Source organism: Podarcis cretensis (genome assembly GCF_951804945.1).
Source record: "Podarcis cretensis genome assembly, chromosome: 6".
NCBI lineage: Eukaryota > Metazoa > Chordata > Lepidosauria > Squamata > Lacertidae > Podarcis > Podarcis cretensis.
Window position 1 is genome coordinate 72,517,501 of NC_137175.1, and position 26,127 is coordinate 72,543,627.

General features: G+C 42.7%; 1 protein-coding gene across 1 annotated transcript; it reads right to left on the minus strand.

The window, feature by feature from the left end:
• Positions 1-881: 881 nt before the first annotated feature.
• SELENOF (selenoprotein F) lies at positions 882-25,941 on the minus strand. Its single transcript, XM_079981873.1, has 5 exons — positions 25,788-25,941; positions 23,195-23,362; positions 6,659-6,722; positions 2,434-2,483; positions 882-1,833 (listed from the first exon to the last, which is right to left on the minus strand). Exons 1-5 carry the CDS (start codon positions 25,854-25,856, stop codon positions 1,702-1,704), a joined length of 483 nt encoding a protein of 160 aa, XP_079837999.1. The 5' UTR covers positions 25,857-25,941; the 3' UTR covers positions 882-1,701.
• Between the last annotated feature and the right edge of the window lie 186 nt (positions 25,942-26,127).

Genomic DNA, 26,127 nt, shown 5'->3' on the forward strand with positions numbered 1-26,127 from the left:
GGCTGCCAAAAGTATGATGTCTGTTTCTTGCATTCACACCTTTTAAGTATTTTTGTTTTTTAAAAAACAACACAGCCACCTTATGCTCTTAAAGAAAATGTATGAAAGAGCTGCTGGCATGTTTTAGCCATTCGAGCAACTGAAAGCACTTCAAACCAACACTTGAGAAGCAATTTTGCAATGGAGTCTCCTTTGGGTACTGTGGAGTCTGTGTTTGTTGTCTGTTTCTTTTCAGGAACAACCAGTGTTTGAAACTCCCATTGTTCTGGGCGCATTTTGTGGCAGGGAATTTCGTTAGCGCGAGCCGTTTCTGAGCTCTGGGCCTAAGATTTCTGATTAAAACTGCAGAGTGGAAGGAAAGGAGGAACCTTTTTCTGCCTCCTCACTTCCAGCCCCTCTCTGAAGACTGGAGAAGAGACCCTCTGAAGAATATTAGGGGGGTGGGCAGGGGAAGGACTGGACTATGTGAAAAATGAACACAATATTTTAGCCACTGTTCATTCATTTTCAGCCTTGTATTTTTGTTATTAAAAAAGCACGCCTGGATATTCTGTTGTTGTACCCACAACCTCGGTTTAAGGTGCCATTTAGCTCCTCACTTTCCTATTTTCATTTCTACACTGGGTACAATATTTAAGAGTAGAACTTAAAACACTTGCAGCCCAGCAACCTGGACAGCACGGTGCCATCATCAGGGCAAGATGTTGAATCTGTACAATCACCGGCTAAAAACTGATTCTATTCTTAAGCTATCATTCCATTTTGACAGATATCCCAGTTCTGCAAGATAAAAATTATTGGATAAACTGGCCTATAGCAAAACAGTTACCTTTAAGTGCATTCAGGCAAAATGTTTTGAAGAATGAGACATTCGATACAGATTTTGTGATACAGATTTTATTGCCCTCTCCAACTTTTTCCCCTCCAGGGAACTCATGTCTGTTGAATGAAGGTTAAACTGTGCCAAGAAAGTGCACCTGACCTCAGACCTACACATGCCTTTTGTTAGAGGTTTTAGATGTAGTCATCATTAAAGTGCATTCCCCTAGCATTCTTCAGTCACTGCAGATCACGAGTTCCACTGTCAGAACAAGACTACAAATGATTTTTTTTCTTCTTCTTCCAGAGCAGGCATTCATTATGAGTATTGCAAATAACGGTTCTATAAAAAGGACAGCTGGGAAATACAAAATGCAAAGATGCTAACTGATGTCTCTTTGGGAGGCAGAGAACATATTATTTGGCTCCAACTTCCCATGGCTGTACAAAGAGTGGCAGTGTATTAAAAAAATAAAAAAAGCAGAGTAATCATCTCAATTATTGGGAGCTGACAAATAAGGCTTTGCCAGTAAAAATAAATGGCCCAATTATTACAAATTTCAGTATTTGCATTACATTTGTCTCAAAGCATTTCATTAATGATATCCATCCACTAAGATGAGCTGAAATGTACCAGGACAGGCCATTTGTTCAGCCTGCCAATTTGTCAAATGTGCTGTGCTTGAAGCTTTCAGCTCCTAATTAAAAGATGTTGAGCACCACACAGTATGGGATGGCTCTGAAATTAATGCAGAAGCTGGAATGATTTCCGGGGTTTATCACACTTTGTCTGAGAAGATTACCATGATGAAAAATGATGTGAGAAATAAAAACTTTTTAAAAAACCGAAACATAATAATCAAGATTTTTTTTTGTTTTGTTTTAGAGGCGCTCTAGCTTTTCATTTAAGAATTCTTCTACGCTGTCTGTATTCCATTTGAGAATACTCAGTTCTTCGGCAATGTTCCCACCGTCATCCAAGAGCTTCAGTACAGGGTCAGAACCACGTACGTACTGCAGAGGAAAGAAATCCAAAGTTACTGTCTGCCTGGATTCAACACATCTGGCAAGCTCAACCTTCACTTTCTTGCTTCCAAAAGTAACTCAGAATTATTGCTATTGTTCAAGTATAAGTTCCAGGTTGAATTAACTGCTGTGGTCGGACATACATTCTGAATGTATAGATATGTAGGGTGATTTTCTGAAACAATGACTACTATATGCAAGACTTTGATTCCAGACAGAATGAATTGCCAGCAGCATAGCTATTATTTTAAAAGACAAAATGCACTCAGGACTGATGTACAAACTCAGTATTGTTGTGTTCCCCATACTAAGCTAAATCAGTTATTTACAGATCACAGAACTGTAGCATTGGAAGGGACCGCGAGGATCATTCTTGTCCAACCCCCTGCAATGCAGGAATCTTTTCGCCCAACGTGGGACTTGAACCCACAACCCTGAGATTAAGCGTCTCCTGCTCTGCCAACTGAGCTGTCCCCTTCCACTGAAAATTTCCACCCATCAGATGCACAATTCACATCTTCATTCAATACTAAGGTAACATTCGACAGGTTTAAATTAATATTCAAAAAACCAGAAACTAGTACAAACCTTGATCTGCAGTCCCCTAAACAGTTTGGGCTTGTCACTCCTGACGAAAGCTAGAATGTGGAGGCAAAGAGAAAGAATTATTCTAAACAGAATGAGCATTTCTTCTTGTGCCTTATAAACAAGATTCAAAGTCGAGATGAAACACAGAAATATGTAAAATTGTAGTCTAAAATCTACCATATTGCAGAAGGGTGCCTGTTACGCCCTCTGCTCTTGCCTGATAGGAACAAGTCATGGCAATACAGAGGGCTGGCTCAATACATTTTGCTGCTTAAGGCAAAGGACACAACGACACAAGGCAGCTGCCTTCTTGTATCCTATGGTAGGGCCAAACTTGCAATACCCACTTGTGTCGCATATAGACAGCATCTGCAGGAACAAGAACCAGACACTTACTGAACAACCCTTTTCCTGGGTTTATTCTGTGGCACCCCAGATGTGCTGGTAGACTTTTAATATACACAGATCACCGAAGCTAAACTGCAGCGAGTGGTCTAAGCTCTACTAAATACTTGTTCTACCAGGGAGCAAATGTTGTTAAATGTGCACATGACATTTTGCTTCCCATTCCATGTCCCCTTGCCCCCACCAGTTATTTCACTCACCTGAAGAAGGCACATGTCAGATGCAATTAGGCAGAAACAACCAGTATTTCAAATAAATAAAAACTGTTTTTAATGTTGTGCTTTGAACTGTTGTGACCCACCCCGAGGAGAAAGATTGGAAACAGTAGCACTACAGTCTGGACTAATGGTTAGGCTTTCATTTTTTTTTTTTTAAAGGGTGTGATGGAAAAACAGAGTCCCACATTCCTGTTTAATTTGCCCTCTCCTATCTCCTGTCCCTGCATGTGTGCAGTGTTAGAAATGGAGATATGAAAGCTAGGAGCTAAATGGCATCTTAAGCTGAGGTTATGGGCGCAACAACGAATGTCTGGGTGCACTTTTTTAAAACAAGAATACAAAGCTGAAAATGAATGAACGGAGCTAAAATGTTATGTTCATTTTTCACAGGGTCTAGTTTTTCCCCTGCCCACCCCCTTAATATTCTTCAGAGGGTCTCTTCTCCAGTCTTCAGAGAGGGGCTGTAAGTGAGGAGGCAGAAAAAGGTCCTCCTTTCCTTCCACTCTGCAGTTTTAATCAGAAATCTTAGGCACAGTACTGTGCCCAGAGCTCAGAAATGGCTTGTACTAATGAAATTCCCTGTTGCAAAATGCGCCCAGAACAATGGGAGTTTCGAACACTGCATGTTTGCTCTTTCTTCCTATATGTCTGTTGTATGACAATAGATCATAGCAGCCAACTTTTCCCTTTTTTTAAGGGAAATTCCCTTATTCCGAATAGGACTCCTCGCAAGAAAAGGGAAAAGTTGACAGCTATGCAGTAGCTGCAAAGCTCTGCACTATGGCAGCTGCTGGATGAACACGTCCCTCAGCTGCTCGCCTGAGGCCCACTGTTAAGTTGTCCAGGTGAGCTGCAAGTTGCTTGGTCAAATGATGGCCTAAAAGCATCTAGTGTTGACACATTTCTTTTTCAGTGGTGCAATGATGTTAGACAGAACAGATCACACTATGCGGAGAACAAAATGAAGCAGGAGGGTAGCGGGGGGAAATCTAACACCAGCTTTGCTATGTTTGATGTCAACTTAAACTATCAGACATATTGTAGCACTGGCAGCTTTCTAAATCTAGTGAAAAATGAATTGAGACATCTTCTGGTTAAAAAAAACACCCTGCAGACAACCTGCTACAGTTTCGTTTTCTGATGAGATATTCTCAACATGGGAAGCTTTCCGAGGATGAGTGAGCTTCAAAAGCTCAGAGAAAAAACTGATGCAAGATGAAAACCTATCTGCTAAAGTTCTATTTGTTAGCCCCGAGAGTGTGTACATATGAAACAAGAGCAAGGAAACCACCCCAGAAAAGAATCAGCATTAAAATAAGAAATTCCATAAATAATAAAATAATTATTATCCACCTTTCACCATCAGTTAAAACCAGTGCATTTTCCTGGGGGTACGCATACCCCTAAGCACTTTGTGAATCTGAGTTTGGCTTCACTGAGGGGCAGTATTTCAATACGAGTAGGGAAATGAGAGTACCACTAAACATTTTTTTAAAGAAAAAAAAAATCACTGGTTAAAACCAACTGCAGTGTGCAAAGAGGTGCAGCTACAGCTTGATAAGCAGCATTTCCACTGTGTAATCTCAAAGTCTTGGCAACCTGGCTTTGAAAGGATAGGGCAAACGCAGCTGCCTGGTCCCCCTACAAGCTACAAATGTGGCTTAAATTATACAAACAGGAAGAGCTGAGATGCAAAAAGATTTTGGTTTAGGTGTGCAGAATGCAGGAATGGTCTGCATCCCCATAGAAAAAAAGTGGGGGGTTAGCTCCACAAAAAATGTCAAAGAACCCTTCAGTGAGAAGAAGACAGGTCTTACGAGCCATTTCATACAAAAAAAGGGCTGAATGAGGCTTAGTTTAAGGAGCAAAGGGGCCTCACCTGTATTTTGTGCAGACCTACTTTAGCCATCTGGGGAAGGGCCGTAGGTCAGCAGAACATGTTCTTTGCACACAGACGGTCCCAGGTTCAGTCCATGGCCTTTTGGGTTCAAAGGATGAGGCATGCCTGAGACTGTATAGTGGGGTGGGGAACCACCAACAGGGTGGCCCCAGAGCTCGCCCCAGACATTTTGGCACGTTAGGTGAGCCACAAACTGGCACCCACGTACCCACCAGGAAAGAAGGTCTACATCAGGAACAAGGGTGGGAGGAGACACCAGCACCTCCTCTTCACCAAGAGGCTGCTTTTAGAGGGTGAATTTTTTTTTGGGGGGGGGAGGGGGGAATGACTGATAAGGCAGTGCCACCACAGCTGACTTTGCCCTCCCCCCGCTGCAATTAGGCTCTTTTCAAGCCTAGCTGCTATGGGGCAAGGCTAACCTTCCTGGAGGGTGCAGCGAGGAACTCCTCCCTCTCTGGCTGCAACCTCCAGGAGCATCACCTTGATTTTTTTAAGCAGCAAAGAGCAAAATAAAAATGCTTTAAATCAGTGTTCCCCAAACTTTTTGGACTACAACTCCCATCATCCCTAGCCAGCAGGACCAGTGGTCAGAGGTGATGGGAACTGTACTCCAAAAAAACTCAATGGAAACCCAAGTTTGGGAAACACTGCTTTAAATAAATACTTGATAAATAAAAAAGGAAAGCCACTACCTATCAATCGCAGATGATGGGTCAGTTGGCAGAATAGAACGTAAAGCTGCTCCAATTAAGATAGATTCTCTTTTCAAGCATGGCTATGCACATGTGGGTATTTTAAAGCCTTATGAATAATGCACACAAAGAAAAAACTCATGACAAAGGGGGAAATCCGGTGGCCTTGGACTGCCACCCTCACTCCTTCCTCTGCTTCTGTTTCTAACCTCCAAGTATGATGAGCAAGATCTCACCCACTTCTTCCATCAGGAAAAAAAGACGTCTGCCAGTCAGAAGAGTCATAAAATGACTGGCTTTATTCAGTTCAAAAAGGTTAATGAAGTCCCAAATGTAGGAAGTGAATGTGACATTTTGCATTCATATGACTTGTCTGTTAAAAATGTACTTGCTCAAAAACAAGGCTAATGAAAACGATAGAGAAAAGTACCTTCAGACAACTACTTTAAAAAAATTAGCAGCTCAATTTTTACTTCACCTAGGAAAAAAAAAATCTGACATGTGTTTTCCACTGCCCTTTCCTATTACTTGGAGTTCATACGTTTCACACAAATGTAAGTTGCCATATCTGTGTATATTCACAATAGGACATGGTTTTGCTTCAGGATCCATGCAAAAAATTCAGGTGCAATGAGGCCTTCTTTTAGGTGATCATTCTTAAATACCGTATTTTTTGCCCTATAGGACGCACTTTTCCCCCTCCAAAAGTGAAGGGAAAATGTGTGTGCATCCTATGGGGTGAATGCAGGCTTTCGCTGAAGCCTGGAGAGCAAGAGGCGTCGGTGCGCACCGACCCCTCTCGCTCTCCAGGCTTCAGGAGGCTATCCGAAAGCCTTGCGCACCCGGCGGGAGTTCCCGTGGGCTTGCAAGCAGCAGCCTGCAGCCCGGAGCACGGGGCGCCCTCCGGAGGCTTCCCCAGCCTCCCCCCAATGAGGTGTGTCCTATGGGCCAGTGCGCCCTAGAGGGCGAAAAATACGGTAACTAAAAGGACAAATTACAAATTCACTTACCCTGAACTTGAGGGAACCTCCCCAATTTTCATCCACACACTTCAAGAATTGCCCCTGCATAGAGCTGCAAAAGAACAGAAAAAATATATTTAGGAAAGAAAATACTAAATCAATTAAACAAATGACACAACTAATGTATATCTAAGAGGGTTGTAATGTGTCACTTGAGAAACCCCTATATTCCTATTGGGTTGCAAAATTATCGCTCTGCTATTCAAAACTCAAAGTCTAATGAAAGAATGATGACCTGTCTAATCTATTCTGAATACCGCATCTATTGGCTTCAATGAAATTAGGAAGGGAAGTAAGTAAATTTTGAAGAATTGCCAATTTTCCAACCTGAGAAGGTGGCTTCCGTGGCATCACTGTTCAGAATAATAATTCACTAAAAATGAATTCATCTAGGACTCATCGTTGATAGCCTAAATGCTCCTAGAGCAAATGCGTTGCTAAGTCAGTTATTGTTTGAAGGGCAGGACCACAATATTACCAGAATACCACCTACGTGTTAACTTTCCATTTCACAGACGACAAATACATTCTGCAGGCCAAGCAAAGTCACCTATAAGATTGGATGAACCAGAAGATGTGCAACTTCATGGAGCAAGGTGAGCTACATCTTCATAAATGTGATGGTGCGCATCCAGTGAAAGTCAGTTGCACTGACATACTGTTGAAACCAATATCCGCCCCCCCAACTGACAGAGCAATCCAAACCTGCGACAGGTAGGGTGACGTTGCTCACAGCAGAAGGTGTGGGCAGGCAAAAGTCTGCTGTGAGGTATGCCAGCCTGGAGCAGGCTTAGCAATAAGGCCTGCTGTAATCCAGTGAATCCCAGTGTGGCTCAGCCCCTCACCACAACAGGGCTTCCCTGTGTTGTGATTCCTGCATTGTAAGGGGTTGGAACAGAGGACCCTTGGGGTCCCTGTCTCTACAATTCTCTACAATTCTACGGTTCCACGAAGCGCAGCAATTATTTCGCTCTTCCACACTTTTGAGAGGTGGAATGGGGACTTATTAACTTATCTTAATTTAGCTTATTCTAGATTGGAGTTGATATATAATAACAACAACAATAATTTATTATTTATACCCCACCCATTTGGCTGGGCTTCCCCAGCCACTCTGGGCGGCTTCCAACAAAATATTAAAATACAGTAATCCATCAAACATTAAAAGCTTCCCTAAACAGGGCTGCCTTCAGATGTCTTCTAAAACTCTGGTAGTTGCTGTTCTCTTTGACATCTGGTGGGAGGGTGTTTCACAGGGCGGGTGCCACCACCGAGAAGACCCTCTGTCTGGTTCCCTGTAACTTGGCTTCTTGCAAAACAAAAAAAATTCCTTCCAGTAGCACCTTAAAGACTGTGAGCAGTGAGGGAACCGCCAGAAGGCCCTCGGCGCTGGACCTCAGTATCCAGGTAGAACAATGGGGATGGAGATGCCCCTTCAGGGGAGCCAAGGCCATTTAGGGCTTTAAAGGTCAGCACCAACACTTTGAATTGTGCTCGGAAACGTACTGGGAGCCAATGTAGGTCTTTAAAGACCGGTGTTATGTGGTCTCGGCGGCTGTCACCAGTCTAGTCACCAGTTTAGCTGCCTCATTCTGGATTAGTTGTAGTTTCCAGGTGACCTTCAAAGGTAGCCCCACAAAGAGCGCATTGCAGTAGTCCAAGCGCGAGATAACCAGAGCATGCACCACTCTGGCGAGACAGTCCGCAGGCAGATAGGGTCTCAGCCTGCGTACCAGATGGAGCTGGTAAACAGCTGCCCTGGACACAGAATTGACCTGCGCCTCCATGGACAGCTGTGAGTCCAAAATGACTTCCAGGCTGTGCACCTGGTCCTTCAGGGGCACAGTTACCCCATTCAGGATCAGAGAGTCCTCCACACCTGCCCACCTCATGTCCCCCAAAAACAGTACTTCTGTCTTGTCAGGATTCAACCTCAATCTGTTAGCTGATGTCAGGGAAGAGTTAGAAGTTTTCAGTTTATCAGAGGGAGAAAGCATTCCCCAAGGGGGGAAGGAGAACAGTGAATCTAATAGAAGGGAGCAAGAGGAACAACAGGGAGGGACCGGCTGTTCACAGGAAAAGCAAGGGAGGGGAGATACAAGCCAGCTCTAGCCAGGAGGTTAGAAAAAAGAGCGGGAAAGCAAAGGGAAGGGCGCCTTTGCCATTTTGAGAGTGGCTGGTCACGGAGAAGCAGAGCTCAGAAGGTATCTGAAATAAGTGACTCTGAGGAATAATATTTAAGAACCGTTTATAAGATTGTTTTGTTAATACGCAATAAAAAGTTATAAAAGAACAAGAAGCGTTTGTGTGATGATCTGAAGAGGACAACGACCAGGCCTGACAGCCACCATCCATCCTCCAACCGCCTCCAGACACTCACACAGGACCTTCACTGCCTCCACTGGTTCTTATTTGAAAGAGAGGTAGAGCTGGGTATCATCCGCATATTGATGAACACTTAGCCCAAACACCCTGATGCTCTCTCCCAGTGGCTGCATATAGGTGGAGGACAGAACCCTGAGGCACCCCACAAGTGAGAGCCTAGGGGTCTGAACACTCACCCCCCCCCCACCTTCTGAACACAGCCCAGGAGGAAGGAGCGGAACCACTGTATAACAGTGCCCCCAGCTCCCAGTGATCTGACCATGGCACTTCTTTAGTTTCGCTTTTACTTAGTGTCAGATCACCAACATCCATAGAGGTGAACACCAGGTCTAGGGCATGTTCACGGCTATGAGTTGGGCCAGACTTATTCAGGGACAGCCCCATGGAGGCCATGCTTTCCACGAAGTCCCGAGCGGCCCCTTGTAAGGTTGTGTTGGCGTGCATGTTAAAATCCCCTAGGACAACCAAACTAGGTGTCTCCAGAAGAACATCAGCCATGACTTGAAGCAGCTCAGGCAGGGAATCCTTGATGCAGTGGGGAAGTCGGTACACCAAAATGAATCCTGTACTGCCCCTATTGCCAAACTTCCAGAACTGTGTCTTCCCAATAGGATGCCTGGTGCAAACTAATGACTTGAAACTTGGTTTTAACAAAATCACTGCAACCCGCCCCCTTGCCCACAAGGCCTGGGTTGCTGTGCATAAGAGAAAACTGGTGGACAAACAGCGGCATGGACAGGCCCATCTGCTTCATCCAACCAAGTCTCTGTTACACATGCCAGGTCAAGTCCTCCATCCATGATCAAGTCATGGATGGCAGTGTTCTTATGAATCATTGGCCTGGCATTGTACAGCAGCACCTTCAATAGCAACAATGGTTATTGCCATTAACCAAAGTTTGCCCCATGCAATACTTTTCATAATTATTAAGACAGAATTCCCATGCCATATACTCTTTTTGACCATGATCGCTCCGATAGTTAAGAGTTTGTCTGCAAAAGCAAGCAATCTCAGTAAGCCTATTCATTTACATATCTGATGCATTGGTATTTACCTAAATTGAAGAACTGCCAACTTTGTTAAAATCAAGTTTCAAGTCAGATCTGAATTTTGTCCTTCATTTTGACATAAAAAATTGTGTGGATTGTGACTAACGACTGGGATGAAGAAGCGCTTGTTGTGTGACCCGATTAGTCAATTCTTCTTTCCAGAAGAGGAATGAAAAAGGGTGGAATAAAGAAAAAATACTGAAGTTCACAAGACTGTTCATTGTGAATAAGTAAACTCTGTGAACCATCAGTAAGCATGGACTTCCACTTCAAGAGAAAATAATTATGTTCCTTCAGTTCTACAAATATATTTGAGAAATTTTCATAAAACTATCTCCAGGTTTTATTTGAAGCTGTTTCAGCTGCAGAAGTCTAGTCAGAATTAATTTAGTAAGCTGAATTTAATCTTCCTGTGCATGTGATTAAGCAATGTCATACTTAAGGTTTCTATGTTTATTTCAGCTTTTTGCATACTCTGACATTTCTAAGTACTCCTTGGTGTACAAGCAACAATTAACCTTTCTCTGGGTATATTTCACCATCTGGATTTACAAGCAAACTGTCAAATTTGACCCAGAGTGAGCTAAATGCTTTCTATGCCCTTTGTATTTGTATCGTTTACAAATATTAGTGCTGAGAATTTTCTATCTGGCTTTTCTCAGGATGACTGGCAACAATTTTGCTGCTGAAAATTCTTCTCTGCTAATTATCATGTCAAACATTCTCCAAGTTATATCTGTATGCTGGACTATTAACAAAATATTTGACAGCTATTTTATAAAAACCAAGACTTCAACTGCAATGGTATTTCACACTGTCAAATGATAGCTTGAGTTTTTATTGATACTTGCAAAGAGTCAAGGCCAAGTAATAATTCTAAACCACTTGAATCCATGTAAAGGTAAAGGTAAAGGGACCCCTGACCATTAGATCCAGTCACGGACTGCTAGGTTGGCAGGAGCAGGGACCGAACCAAGGGAGCTCACCCCGTCGCGGGGATTCGAACCGCCGACCTGATCGGCAAGCCCTAGGCTCTATGGTTTAACCCACAGCGCTACCCACGTCCCTCGTAATTAGCAAAAATTTCAAATTTCTTATTCAAATTCCAAATAGCAAAGCAGAAAATACTAGCAAAGGAATAAGTAGCATGTAACCCAAGTAACAGATAGCACTGGAAAGCAACATTTACCACTCAGAAACTGAAAGTACATACATTTATCTGAATTAATCCACAAAATAAATGTACAAGTAAATATATGTACACATTTGAGAATTTACCCATCAATTAAAGAACTTTAGCCTCCATATGTTGCTGGACTCCAACTTTCATCGGTTTTGGTTAGCATGAAAACCTCCTGACTAAAATTCTGGTAAATATATGGCTAGTATGTAAAATAAAAGACATGCTGTTACCAAAGGAGCTACCATTTTAGTTTCTGGGAAAGAGCAGGCAAACAGAGACAAATGGGAGGAGTTGCATAATTGTTTTTTACTTATTATTTTTTCTATGTTTTTAGGCATTCTTCATTTTATCCATAAGTCAGATAAAATGAAGCTATGTGAATACCCAAAATTCATGTTTTACTCCCAGCTGCAATGGTCACGCCAGGCAAATACTGAATAAAATTCCAAAGTTTCATTTGTAATAATGATATGACAACTGGGGAAAACCGGGGGTGGGGGGGGGAGAAGGATCATTATCAATTGATACTGTCGTGAGCAAGATGAGAATCTGGCCCAATGAACAATTACCACTACTTAGATAAGAGCCTCTGGCAGTAGCCCAGAGACATAAAGGCTGCATAGAACAAAAAATAAAAGTCAAAATCCTTAAAGCTGACAGCTGCATTTTAATTAGTGTAACAGAATGAAACAGACTTTAAAATGAAGTGAAATCAGGTCACTCAAAGTAAAATCAGCCCAAAGCACTAAATGCATTCTATTATCAATTCCTCTGAACTGCATGGCAACCCAGATAAAGTTATTTTCAAAGATCCGCGCCGTTCAAATATTTCTACCTCTTTTATCTCTTTGCTACACAAAATAGGTTTTTGAAAGTGAATAGTTACTGGAAAAGTGGATTTATCAAGTTATTGTAAAAAGGATTTTTATATACTGGCATATTAGCCTTGGTAGAATGGGGAGCATTTTTTCTGCTTACATGCGTTGCTTAAATCCCACATTTTCCACACCCCACCCCATCCCTTCATATCTTTTCTGGCACCCCGGGGTCTGCTGCCATGCTCCCATTCCACAGTGCCCCCCACCCCAAAGTTGCCAACTTCCCACCATTATGATAAACACCCACAGATGCTGCCCTAGTGCTCTCAATAGAGCTATTTTGGGTGAGCGAACAGAAGGGTCTTCCTAGCACTGCTTTTGAAAGTGGCTCCAGTGTGTTCATTTCCTCTGCAGGCTGTTTAACTCCTGTAGCTCTAAGGCCAGACAAAAGGGCAGTTGCCATTAGCACTGCATTATGGAAAAAGCAGAATGCAAATGGCAACCGTCCGTTCTGGCTCCCTCTGCCCTTTTCTGAGAAGTGTGTGCATACAGGAGAACATGAAAGCACTGAATGGAGTTCAAGCAAATGGGCAACACCCCTCCCACTTTTTTTAAAAAAAAGTTGCAAGGATGTGAACATGTCCAACAGGGGAACAAGTCTGACAGCTTAGTTAACTGCCCAAGACAAGCAGCATTATGTGTAAGGTTTAAAGGAGTTTACATGTGCATATAAGAGAACACACTCAGAGCCAGAACTTTGCTTTCCATTTCCCTGCTGCTCTTTCTGCTACCAAAGAAAGAGGCTGCCATTCAGCTTGAAAAGCCAGCTGTCTTCGGTTGCAGAACTCTTAGAGCAAAAGCTGTAAGAGGAAACTGTGTAGGGAAGAGGAAGAACCATGTCCTCCTTGTTCTCCTGGGATTTGGCCACGTTATAACTATACTGAGTTGGGTTCCCAGAGTTCAAAAAGTAGAAATCCGGACACAAGAGTTTGGGCAAAATTTGAGCTATTTTTAAGGGAAATTGCCAAAAATGAGACTGCCGACACGGGTTGTCATATGTCTGGATTTTCCCAGACATTTAAGTGATTTCCACCCAGACACAGCTGTATTCCGGCTATATCTGAGAAATTCCGGACATATGGCAACCCTAATACTGAACCTTTTACATCTTCATTGCTTGCTATATTTCCAGTGAAATGAAGGGAAGAAACTGAAGGTTGCCTAAAATATATATCTAAGAAAGGGTAGAGGGGTTCCTTTTTAATGGCATTCTGGTTTCCTTGAGCTCTTCTGCAATTATCTGGAGAGCCTTGGTCCACAGAGCTGAACAACCGACCAAATGTCACAGTTCCAAGTGCAGCAAGCAAGTTAGCTTCAGGCATACCCTGCAGCACAAATCTCCCTGGAAAGCAAGCTCAAGGAAGACATCACACTAATCTGACTGCTGACTAATGCATAAAAGGAAAAATATTTTAAAACCACCACCGTGTTAAAGAATTGTTACATCAACATCAGAACCATCTTCCTAAATCGAGAATGATTAAGACTGGGGAGGGGAGGGAGGGAAAATACAGTGGTACCTCGGGTTACAGATGCTTCAGGTTACAGACTCCGCTAACCCAGAAATAATACCTTGGGATAAGAACTTTGCTTCAGGATGAGAACAGAAATCGGGCGGTGACGGTGCGGCGGCAGCGGGAGGCCCCATTAGCTAAAGCGGTACCTCAGGTTAACAACAGTTTCAGGTTAAGAACAGACCTCTGGAACGAATTAAGTTCTTAACCAGAGGTACCACTGTATAAGGTAACTTAAAATCCAGATGCTGCAGACACAGGACATAGGCTGTATTCTATATACAGTGGACCCTCCGGATACAAACTTAATTTGTTCCAGGGGTCCGTTCACCCCCCAAAAATTACGTAGAGGTGCGCTTCTGTGCATGTGTGCGCAGTGAAACCCAGAAGTATACACTTCCGGGTTTGCTGCGGCTGTAACCCAAAGATTACATATCCAGAGGGATATGTATACAAAGGTACAACTGTATATTCTATATATAAAAAAGGTAAAGGACCCCTGACAGTATAGCTGTGATCAAACTGTCCTCCCCACATACTAGCAGTGATTATATTTCATTGTGGTGGCAGGCTGTTGTACCTCATGGGGTGCCACCCGATAATGCTGTTCAATCTTTGGGGAGAAAGGCTTCTACTGAGGAGGTAGCTGAAAGCTCCATGTGCAGGATCAGACCACAACTACTGGGATTCTGACCAATGACTGTAACATTCCTGTTGGCCCAAGAGCCAGTAGTACCTGAAGCCATATGAATAGAAAAATTGCTACCCTTGTCTTTGAAAGGAAGGAAATTCAATAACTAAAGAAATAATACCAAAGTTAGGGGTTCAGTCCACCAGGCCCGACCATCTTCTTTTAGAATTGTTTCATATTTTTCTGGCTCTATTGTAGTACAGGCAACCCCCTAAATACACTTATCAAAAGTTAAAACAACAGCAATGAGCATTATCCTCCCAATAAATGTCAATATCTTGAATCTTATAAAATAGTGTTTCCCTCCATAAAAGGTTGCAGAATGGCAATTTCCTAAAAAGAACCCTTGTATTAAGAAACTTCCTCCAACTTAACCAACAGCCATTTAAGTCAGGACTGTTGGTGTTGTAGTCCACCCCCCCCCCAGTTAATTTATGTTCTGTTTTCCAAAATTAGACTTCTCCTTAAGATTACTTGTTATTCAGAACATTTGCGCCTGCCAAAAAACCCTTATTATTTATTGCTTGGTGTAATGCTACTTAAGAGATAGTTCTTAAGGATATGAATGCTGTGCCAAAAAGGAAAGAGGTGCACATATCTTCTATTAAGTTTCTACGGCGTACACAGCCCAGCTCAGGCATGCTACTTATGTGTAAGACAAGCTGATGCTTATGTGGGGACAAGCTAATGCTAAGTTCTGCCACCACTCCACGAGCACTGCTATCCCCATTACGAGTTTAAGGATCCCCATTCAATTCAGAAACCTGATAAATTGCTCCTCATTAGTACACCACCACCTGGATATAAATTTGCAACAGAAAAATGACAGCTACTGTGGACTAGTTCATCAAGGGTTAAGTCATACCCAAGAATGGGCCCTTATGGAAAGCATGTTGAATCACCTAGATTAACTCCAGGTTGCTCCAAGGCTCAGCTCACATATGCATCAACACCCTCTGATTGCTCTCAGTACGTAATTCAGACATCACAATAAACAATGATTTATCATGATGGAAGCAAGACTAGCCTCTCTCTGCTGTTCCATGTTCCTGCCTTGACCACCAGTGCAGCTGTGACCAAGAGTCAATAAGTATTCGCTTCTGATTCCCAATTAGCCAGGGACATAACCATATTTATCTGGTTATCTCCCGTGTGGACTACTGCAATGCGCTTCAAGTGGGGCTACCTTTGAAGGTGACTCAGAAACTACAATGAATCCAGAATGCGGCAGCTAAACTAGTGACTGGGAATGGCTGCCAAGACCACATAACACTGGTCTTGAAAGTCCTACATTGGCTCCCAGTATGTTTCCGAGCACAATTCAAAGTGTTGGTGCTGACCTTTAAAGTCCTAAATGGCCTCAGCCCAGTATATCTGAAGGAGTATCTCCACCCCCATTGTTCAACTTGGATACACCGAGGGCCTTTTGGCAGTTCCACATTGCAAGAAGTAAAGCTACAGGGAACCAGGAAGAGGGCCTTCTCGGTAGTGGTGCCCACTCTGTGGAGTGTCCTCCCCTTCAGATGTCAAGGAGATGAGTAATTATATAACATTTAGGAGACATATGAAGGCAGCCCTGTATAGGGAAGCTTTTTAAGGTTTTATTGTATTTTATATATGCTGGAAGCCACCCGGAGTGGCTGGGGCAACTCAGTCAGATTGGCGGGGTACAAATAATGATAATAATGATAATACCCTATACTGTAGTGTACCATAACTATGGTTTGTTGAAATGAGTCTGCTTCATAAACCATATCCCAACAGAACTAGGCATATTTCAACCAAAGCAGCTGTGCTGGGGGAAAAGGAGGAGGAAAGCATGGGAGCCAGAATGGGAACCATGCACCACAAAAGTGATTTGTTGTGATGTCCAAATGCAGCCAATGACCATTAGCTCAGCTAAAACCCTTTCTCATATAGCTCTGCTAGGGCTGTCGTCCCCAAAAACTCAAGCAAGGCCCTTAAGTTCTTGTTTGCCATCCATGAAAGTGGAGATGACAGCAGCCACCTGCACAAAGACATCACTCGGTTTTAAGAAAAAACACTATTTTTAAAAGTTGACTTGGAATATATTTAGATTGCTGCTCTTTTGGTGGAAATCTTCCCGTTTTTACAAAAACACAAAGTGATAATTTAGTAAATAAGAGATGTTACTGACAATGGTATGTAATAGCTTTGCTAAAATTGCTTCAGTGGGTTCTACAGATTTAGGAGCACTATGCATTTTTATATGCAACTTTAGTACAATTCATAGCCAAAACATAAGAGCGCCCGGCTTCTCCTAACAATCATATTTACCTGAAATCAAGGACACAAGCTTCTTTGATTCAATCAGATGATATAGGGTAACAGAAACTCCTAAGTGCAGCTATTTTCAGCAACTGCAAAATGTTGGCAATTTCTTCTACCACTACAATTTCATGCACAGTTACCTTCGCCTCCATTTCATCTTTCCGTGTTTCAGAAACCAGCATCATTCTGCACTGGTGAGAGCGAGGCTTACAACGTGCAGCTGTCTAAAGTAACGCTGCTAAAGCAACTTTCTGAATTAGTCTGAAATTGGATACAGGATTTCCGGATGCTGAAAGTCGTCAGTGCATTGTTTGGAGGAAATTTGCCAGTGTTAGGACAATACTTTGTAACTGTTTATTGCTACTGCAATATTTTCTTCTTTGCAAGGAGCAAAGGGCATTTCAGTATAAGAGGATAAAGCCTTGCCTTCACTAACATTGATGGAAAATTGCTAGTACTTACAGGGTCAACACCTCAATCCAGCTGCAGTCCTATGTGGCATTAAGTGCAATTAGTTGTACAAGAATATGGAGACACTCAAGTATGTATGTGATTTATGCCCACGGTTCTTCAGAAAGCACATGTGAGGAAGCCTGTTCATATGCACAGATCACTGGAATGGGGCATATTTGGTACAAATACAAAAACAGAGTGGAAATGAAGTACAGGGCAGATAGGCCTTGAACCTGCAGTGATCCAAATAATTCATAGTAGCAAGTATGGATTTAACTGCACCTTGCTTTTTGTTTGGAAGGCTTATATTTTCTTGATAGCCTTACAAATGTAATCAAATAGAGTCTTACCTTGGTTTCCAAACGGCTTATTTCTCGAACATTTTGGCTCCCAAACGCTGCAAACCTGGAAGTGACTATTCCGGTTTGTGAACTATTTTTGGAAGCCGAACGTCTGACGGGGCTTCCAATTGGCTGCAGGAGCTTCCTGCAGCCAATCAGAAGCCGCGCTTTGGTTTCTGAAGTTGAACGGACTTCCAGAATGGATTCCATTCAATTTCCAAGGTACAATTGTAATAGTTTACTTTAAATCTGCTTTTTGAGGAACTCTTATCTCCGTGATATAATTGCTTTTATTGGTCTTTAACTGTTTCCATATGGTGCACTCTGGGACTGCTTAGTGATGAAGGGTGGTCAAACAAGTATTTGAAATGAACACCTTTTCATTTAAAAACCTTAGGACCATATTCAATTAAATCCTTGTGCAAATGCAACTTCTGCTTACACAGCAGGGCTTCGCTCCCTCTCTTCCCCCATCATGTGTACCCTCCCCCTGCATTCTCAGATCTGATCCAAAGGGCTCGGGTAACCCCCAAAACAAATTTGAGAGAGGGAGAAAGAGGGTGCAGAAGTCCTAGGGGGCAAGTGGAAGTCTCTCTGCTAGAACAAGGATTTACTTAGCGCTACGCTGAACACAACCCATTATCTCTTTCCATGGAAGAATAATTTCTTCAAATATTAGTATTGTCAATTATTTCTCAAAAGTGTTCTGGAGGATTTCATTTATTAAAAAGATATACAGCTGAAAGCCTCCATGAGCTTTGTGCTGCTGTGTTAAGTCAAGCCAAGGTTTATTGCATCATATGTTGTCCAAACTGGGACTAGTGGTTAACTCTTGACTTACCACAAGCTGTAGTCAAAGAAGAGCGCTTAACCAAGAGCTTGGTTCAGATGACATGCTAAGCTAAACTATGGCTTAGTGTGGCAGCAAAAAGGCCATGAGAGGGCCAAAGTACTATGAACACCATGTTGTCAGTAAGCCAAGGCCATGTGAACTAGGTCTAGGTGAACAGCTGTCTGACAATTGAAGCCTTAGCATAAAAGGCAAGCCAAGCACACTCACCAGGAAGAGAGTTCTACTCAGCACAGCAGAAATTACTTCCAAATAAACATATTTAGGACAGCCAAGATTTACCCGACAGTTTTACAATTATTATTTATAAATGTAACATTTTTTTTTTTAAAAAAAGAGATTATGGCAATGATCCACAGAACTAATTCAGCCTGGCAGGCTTTTCTATGTGTCCTCACAGCATCCTCCCCAGCCACACCTCTTTGAACTCCCCTATGACCAGAACCCAAGATCCACTGTGCACCAAAGCAGTGTTGGGAGAAAACGCCCTGGGGTGTCTGCAGCCCCAATTCCTCTGGATGTACCCTGGTGAGCGTAGCTCTGGAAAAGGCATTCCCTTCTTCTCCAGGGCGCTCCCAGTGACCTACACCAGTAAGCACTGGCTTACTGTACTTCTGGCTTAACACAGCAAGAAGTTAGAGAAATTGTAGTTCTAAACTACTAATTTATTTACAGAATATACAGACAAGCAATCATGGTGCTCTCTCTCAGCTGGGAGAGCAAAAGAACCCACAGCCTCAACTGGTAGCCAGCAGCCTCTGCTGCTGCTCTCACTGTTGTTCCTGAAGAACTCATCTTCTGTGTCCCTAAAAAGCACTTCCAGGTTCTCTGAGAGTGATCATAAATGATCAGAACAGCTCGGCTCCCTTTGCCATCTTTTGCTTCTGTAGCCTGAACTCATCCTTCTTTTGGCGATGACTAGAGCTGCAGTTAATCTTCAGGCAGCAGAAGTGGGAGAAGGATGATTCTCATGATGAGAACAAAGCATTTTTCTTCTCCAGTTCCTTCTTCTCTCCCCCCCCCCCGCCCCCGCCCCCGCCCCCGCCCCCGTCTCCAAGTCATAGAATCACAGAACTGGAAGGGAGCACAAGGGTCCAGTCGGGCACATTAGGGTGCTCTGCTTGAGTATTTGATAAATTACAGCAAGCCCATGTAAGAAGCCACTTCAGCAACCCTAGCTGTCATGAAACAATGGACTCTTGTAAGAAATATCCCCTCTTACTCAATTTGTAAAAGTGTTAATTATGCTGGTTACTCTCTTGATGCTCGCTCTGACCAGCCTGACCTCATATCATCAACTTTATTGAATTAGCACTTAGCAAGGCCTCTTTCAAGTCAAACGTGATTTGTTTTAAAACCTTCTTAAAACAATACAGTTCACAGCGCGGAATGGAGGACCAACCCAGAAAGGCATCAGAGTCACAGAGTGTGAAAGGTCAGCAGAAATGCACTTGCATGCTCTCAGTCATCCGTTTTGATTAACCTTAAAGTCCTGACTGTTCACCATTTGTAAAGCATGCTGCTCTCTGGAACAAAGTCTCACTGTTGTCGTTACTGCAACCATGACATGCTTGTTCTTTCAAAATTTCCTAAAGCACTCCTGGAAATAGTCAAGAGCCAAAATATCTGGTGGCAATTTCCAGTCCCCAAATTGCCCCCAATGTGCAACATAGGAGCACTTATGCAGAGATTTGGTTGTTCAGAGGGGTGTGTGCATGCATAGCAGTCTCTGTATCCATTGATTTTGTTCTAGAATAAAGATGAGAAATGCAGGTGGGAGCAGCCAGCGGGGAGAAAAACATCCCTCTGTAAGCTATCAGTTCAGACCTTTGGCATGAAAAACTGGTGGCCCTCAGGGGTTGATATGTAGGAAGCGAGTGGGGAGAGAGAAAAAAGAAAATGACAAAAAGCAACAGAAGTAATCCACAAGAGGAACAGGAAGCAAGGAAGCTCTGTACACTGGATTCCGCAGAGTCCTCAACAGAGGAGAGAGGGATGCTTGCCATGCCAAGTATGGCAGATGAATTGGTATGCCCATGGTAAAAAGGGATGAATAAGTATGGATAACTGTTTGCTCAAACTTAATTCTTCTTTCTAATCAAAACAACTCATTCTGAAGCTGAACGAGTTGAAGTTGCACCTAACAATGCAGTGATTCTAGCTAAGATCCCCACATCTGAATTAAGTGAAGGCACTTGGATATAAAGCAACAATAGATTATCTGCAAAGGCCAATGTTTCCTTCTGTTGCTCACAGGACATTTGTTTGATAAATTGTTTGTCAAGATTCAGTTCTTGAAAATAATGAAGATGGCAGATAGTCTAGTCTCATGCCTCTTTTCAAGATAAAATATTCAGAGAAGCTTCCATTTGTAAGTAATGCAGCTCTGAAATCTCTATAAATAAGTTCTTCTTGACAAATGTTGCTCCTTGGAGCAGAGGATTTCTGAAACACTGAGCATACAATTGAAGGGCACTTGATTGAAGACCTTCCCTGAATCAACAGGAATACCCAAAGGGCACCCTCAGTATAATGAATATGGAGAACTCATCTACTAAAATTAGCAGGTTAGTCTTGTACAAAGCGATGTTGTTGATTCTCAGTGGGAATAAATTGGGACACACACCCTAGCTAAATGACTGCTGCTTAAATGACGATGTATACAAGTAGAAGAGGAGAGAGCACGCGTGAAAATCCACAGGAAATGCAATTATTGCAGCAATTTAAAACGGAAAAATTCTTCAGATTAGCTCATTCCCCCCTCAACTTGCATACTGTCATTTTTTCTATGTTAGCAGAAGAGCAGCTGTACTTTGTCGTCACTGATAGCTGGGTGGAGAATTGGAGTCAGAGGGAATGCATCTTCCAAGTCCAATTCACATGCCACTTCTGGTTTGTGAAGGGGCAGCCCCAGTTTGCTGTTGAAGTGATCCTGGGGTTGGTAACAGAAGTTGGAATCAAAGGACATGTGTTTTCTGGGCCCAAACCCTCCTTTGCCTCTCCCCATTTGCTTCCTGTTCACTTTCTGCAAAATGAATTCTAGCATATGGATATTTTAATTTAATAGTATTGGGGTTTAACACCAAGGATTTAAAAGGGTTTTTTAAAACATATCCAATGAGCATCTCTAGTATTTGATTCAATTACTTTTCTGAACAGCTACTTCCATAGAAGTGTGAATGAATGAATATACTATATACTTTCTAGCACAGGAAGCTATTGCAGATTCCATATTTGAAATAATTATTTACAATTACTTATAGCTTTCCAAATCCTTTTGGGGAAAACATCTCCACAGATTGTTTGAGCTGCAAGATTAGAATCCTCTTCCCTTTTTTTATGTGCAGGTATTTCTTCTTAGATTATATGCCGTGTGCAATTTTAATATTTGTGCAGTACCAATTTTAGGCAAATCATACAAATATATTCCCAAGATTTCTGTAATTCCATGATAGCATCCTGTAGAGTCTACAAGCAGTAGAATTTTCACAAAACATGTAGATTTCCCAAAATTCCTTCAAAAGCACAAAATACCATGTACTGTAACAAAAAAATTCCAGTCAGTTGGTGTTCTAGAACCAGCGGCTTCATTAAGTCTTAACAGCCTGATGGTTTCAACCTCTATTCCTTGCTCATATAACAGCATTACTTTTTAAAAATGCTTATCCAAGGTATTTCTGATGCTCTCAAAGTTGATTACTTTTTGTAAAAGTGTTCAACAAACATTTGGAAATTTCAAAATAAGAATAGATTTCCCAAAGTATAAATCAGACCCATTGGACTCATTAACTTTGTGGAGGTTTATTTTGCAGATATTAACCCGAGCAACACAATCCTTTCAGACACTACATCTATTGCAAATATTGCTTGGTCAGTCCAGCACAGGATGTACATACAGGAAGGTCGCTTCTGTGCAAAGACTCCATTACTCAATTTGGAACCCCATGTGCAGATCGATGTGGACAGACATCTGCACACTTGTATGGCAATGCCTATTTGGATGCAGGGCCTCTGATGGAGCCTTCTTTAACTATATCATGTGAATAGGAATGTCAATTTCCATCTATATTGCAAAGCGGATGCTAATTATTATATTATGGTGTCTGTGTATTGCTGAATGCTATTATGTATTTACATTGGAACCAATAAGTATAGGTACTCAAAGTACAGCATTATGAACTGAAAATGGAACCTCACTTGGCCCCACACAGAGTTTTGGGTGGTTGTTGTTATCAACAAAACAGTACAAACAGAACAAGAACTCTTCACATTTTGTGCAAGGCATAAAACTGCCGGTATCCCAATGCCTTTATATAAATTTATGGTGTGAGCAGATTTGGATTTACTGCATCCGATTCGGATCACGACAGCTCAGGAAGAATATTGTAGAGACAACAAACTACACGCATACACACCACACAAGGGGTGGGAAGGAAAATGATCACGGAGCTGGAACTTTTCCAAATTCCCCCATCCATCTTGGCAGTAAACCAGTATATAAATAGACAAATACATAGTTATAATACTAAAACAAGCCCTTTTACCTAACCCCTTAACCAAAGTCAGTAATATAACATTAACATTTCTGCAATTGTGAAACCGCCCACCCTTTTCCTCACTAATTGTGCATTTCCCTTCTGTTCAAGCCTGCAATATACCTCAATTTTTCAAGATGCAGAAAGCAGACAGAAGATAGAGAGGGTTGTGACATTAATGAATTAAGGGACTCAATCACAGATAACATTAACAGAAGAATCATGTCAACAACCGGTATTAAAATGGTTACTAAAAAAATACAATAAAACAATTAGCTTTAGGTCTGGAATTCATACATGTTAACACACTTTAAAAAATAGTCCAGGTCTTCAAATCTAATTATTCAACCTACCTTTCTGGTTTCAGACTGGGCTTCTTCTTGGCAGCACTTTCTGCAGAATGGATCTAGCTGATTTAAGCCAAACTGGCTAAGAAGGTCACAAGAACTGCACAGCAAGTTACTAGAGAAGCCCAGCTCTCTGCAGGCCTCTGATGATAATTCTGCTCCATATACTGATGCCTAAAAGCAATTAAGATTTGTACAATTCACTTTAAAATCTGAATCTACAACCATACCATTCTAAATTGTAACAAACCATCACTTCATAACACAGCTTTTTCTTTAAGTTGAGCTCACGTCATCACTGAAAAAATCTATGCAATGGCACTTAGCTGAAGATATATACAAAGTAAGATCACAAACTGTAAAACAAAACAGCACAAAGTGCATACCTAAATGCTAGCCATAAACACAAATAGAAATATAATGTATTACAGTGACAATGCTAAATACAAGTTTGATTTAGCCCCACTGGACACAATGTGAATTACTTCCAAGAAAAAATGCATTTAAAGTGCTGTAAATTATTAAAATAGGGGAATGAGTGCATGGTGTTACAAGTTGAAGACAGTAAAGAAAACAGGCTTTTGACAACCCCTGTATTATGGATTAACATAATATTAAACTGTACAGTTAACACATATTACAAATTTGTGGTAACTCTTCACAGAGCTAGAGGAGAGCAAAAGAAAGACAGGTAATGTTGGCATTTTGGTTTAACAGCTACTCCAAGTTGCTAAACTAAATTGATACTTTGTTCTTAATTTTTTCTCATTTCAAATACAGGCACTAATGTCTTATAAGGTAAAGGTAAAGGTACCCCTGCCCGTACGGGCCAGTCTTGACAGACTCTGGGGTTGTGCGCCCATCTCACTTAAGAGGCCAGGGGCCAGCGCTGTCCGGAGACACTTCCGGGTCACGTGGCCAGCGTGACATCGCTGCTCTGGCCAGAGCCAGAGCCGCACACGGAAACGCCGTTTACCTTCCCGCTGGTAAGCGGTCCCTATTTATCTACTTGCACCCGGAGGTGCTTTCGAACTGCTAGGTTGGCAGGCGCTGGGACCGAGCAGCGGGAGCGCACCCCGCCGCAGGGATTCGAACCGCCGACCTTTCGATCGGCAAGCCCTAGGCGCTGAGGCTTTAACCCACAGCGCCACCTGCGTCCCTACGCACTAATGTCTTACAATCTTCCAAAGTGTCATTGATGTCTATAGTATCATGACAGCTGATGATGAGGGCGGAGCGGGGAGAGAGTGAGGTCTATTTTAAAAAAAACACAAAATGTCCAAAGATTTCAACTTTGGTCAATGTGCAGAATTGGCATCCATTCATTTTTTAACCGATGAATTTACGATAAAAAAACAAAAACCCCACACTGCAAAGCAGGCGATGCTGAGTGAGCTTTATAGCTAAGAAGGGCTTCGAACCTGGGTCTCTTAGAACGTAACACGCAGTCTTCAAAACTCCCATTGTTCTAGGTGCATTTTGCAACTGGAAATTTCATTAGCGCAATCCGTTTCTGAGCTCCAGGAGCAGTACTGCATCTATTATTTCAGATTAAAACTGCAGTGGAAGAAAAGGAGGATTTTTTTCTGCTTCCTGGCTTCCAGCTTCTCTCTGAAGACTGGAGAACAGACCCCTTAAGAATATTACGGGGGTGGACAGGGAAAGGACTAGAGCACATGAAAAATGAACATAGTATTTTAGTTGCAGTTCATTCATTTCCAGCTTTGTATTCTAGTTACAAAAAAGCGTGCCCAGACATTCTGTTGTTGCGTCCACAACCTCGGTTTAAGTTGCCATTAAGCTCCTCGCTTTCATATCCTGTTTGTAACACGTAGACTTGAATCTCAGCCATTACGGGTTACATTGGTAACTCCTACTGGCTTGAGCAGTTTCCTTCCATGGTGCGTGTTTCTAGGTTATTGCACACACTCGCATATCAACCACGGCATAAGCTTTCTAATACACGATCTGCAGCGAGGCTAACATTTCAAGGGGGAGAGAAAAGCACGGCCAGTTAAACCAGGGAGATATCTATATATACATGGGCGTAGGTTTTTTGGGGGGAGGCTGAAAAAATTGTTGCGTTTGCCCAAATCGCCTGTTGCTTCTGCCATTTTTTTTTGGGGGGGGGGCCAGAACCACAGTTTGTTCAATAATTTTTGAGGGTCTGCCCCCCCCCGCTGCACCCATGTCTATATGCACACACACAATTGTTTTCTTTAAGCTAGCGCTCCTGCACGGTGGAAGGTGAGAAAACCAAGGAGAACAAATCCGCAGTTTGAACCTGCGGCTGTTTATTCAGAAACAGATGTCTCACGCTTGGGCGTAGCCAAGGGGTTGGGTGGGGGCAAGGAGGGGCAGCTGTCCCCCTAAAAAATCAATAAAAATACATAGCTAATTGAGGTTCTCCTCCCCCCTAACAAAAGGCCTGTCCGCCCCCAACAAAAATCCCGGCTACGGCCATGGTCCCAGGTGCCACGACAAGCAAGCAGACAGGCCTGGTCTGGGTCCAAGTGACTCCGTGTCTCCTCACGGTTCCGTCCACTCCCTCACGCGGAGCCCCGTCGCTCCCGACCCCCGGTTTTAAGACTCCCCTTACCGCCTGCCACGCCGCCAGCAGCCACACCCAGCAGCGCCCGAACCCCATTGCTCCTTTCCCCACCGCCATGTTGGCGCCCCAACCGACGACGGCACCAACGGAAATGCCTTGATAGCCCCCCCCTCCAACCGGCAAGGCGTCAAAACCCCGCCTGATCGGAAGGAAACAGTAAAGTGCCGCTCAGGCGCTCCCATAACCATCAAGATGACTTCTAAGAAGAGTAAGAAGGGGAAGAGTTGGGGTGTTTTTGTGGTGCTGCTGGGCCGCTTCAAAACCTTTGAAAATCCGGGGCGCTTCTTCTCAGGCAGTTCCGCAAACACCCGAGCGGGGGCCTCTTGCG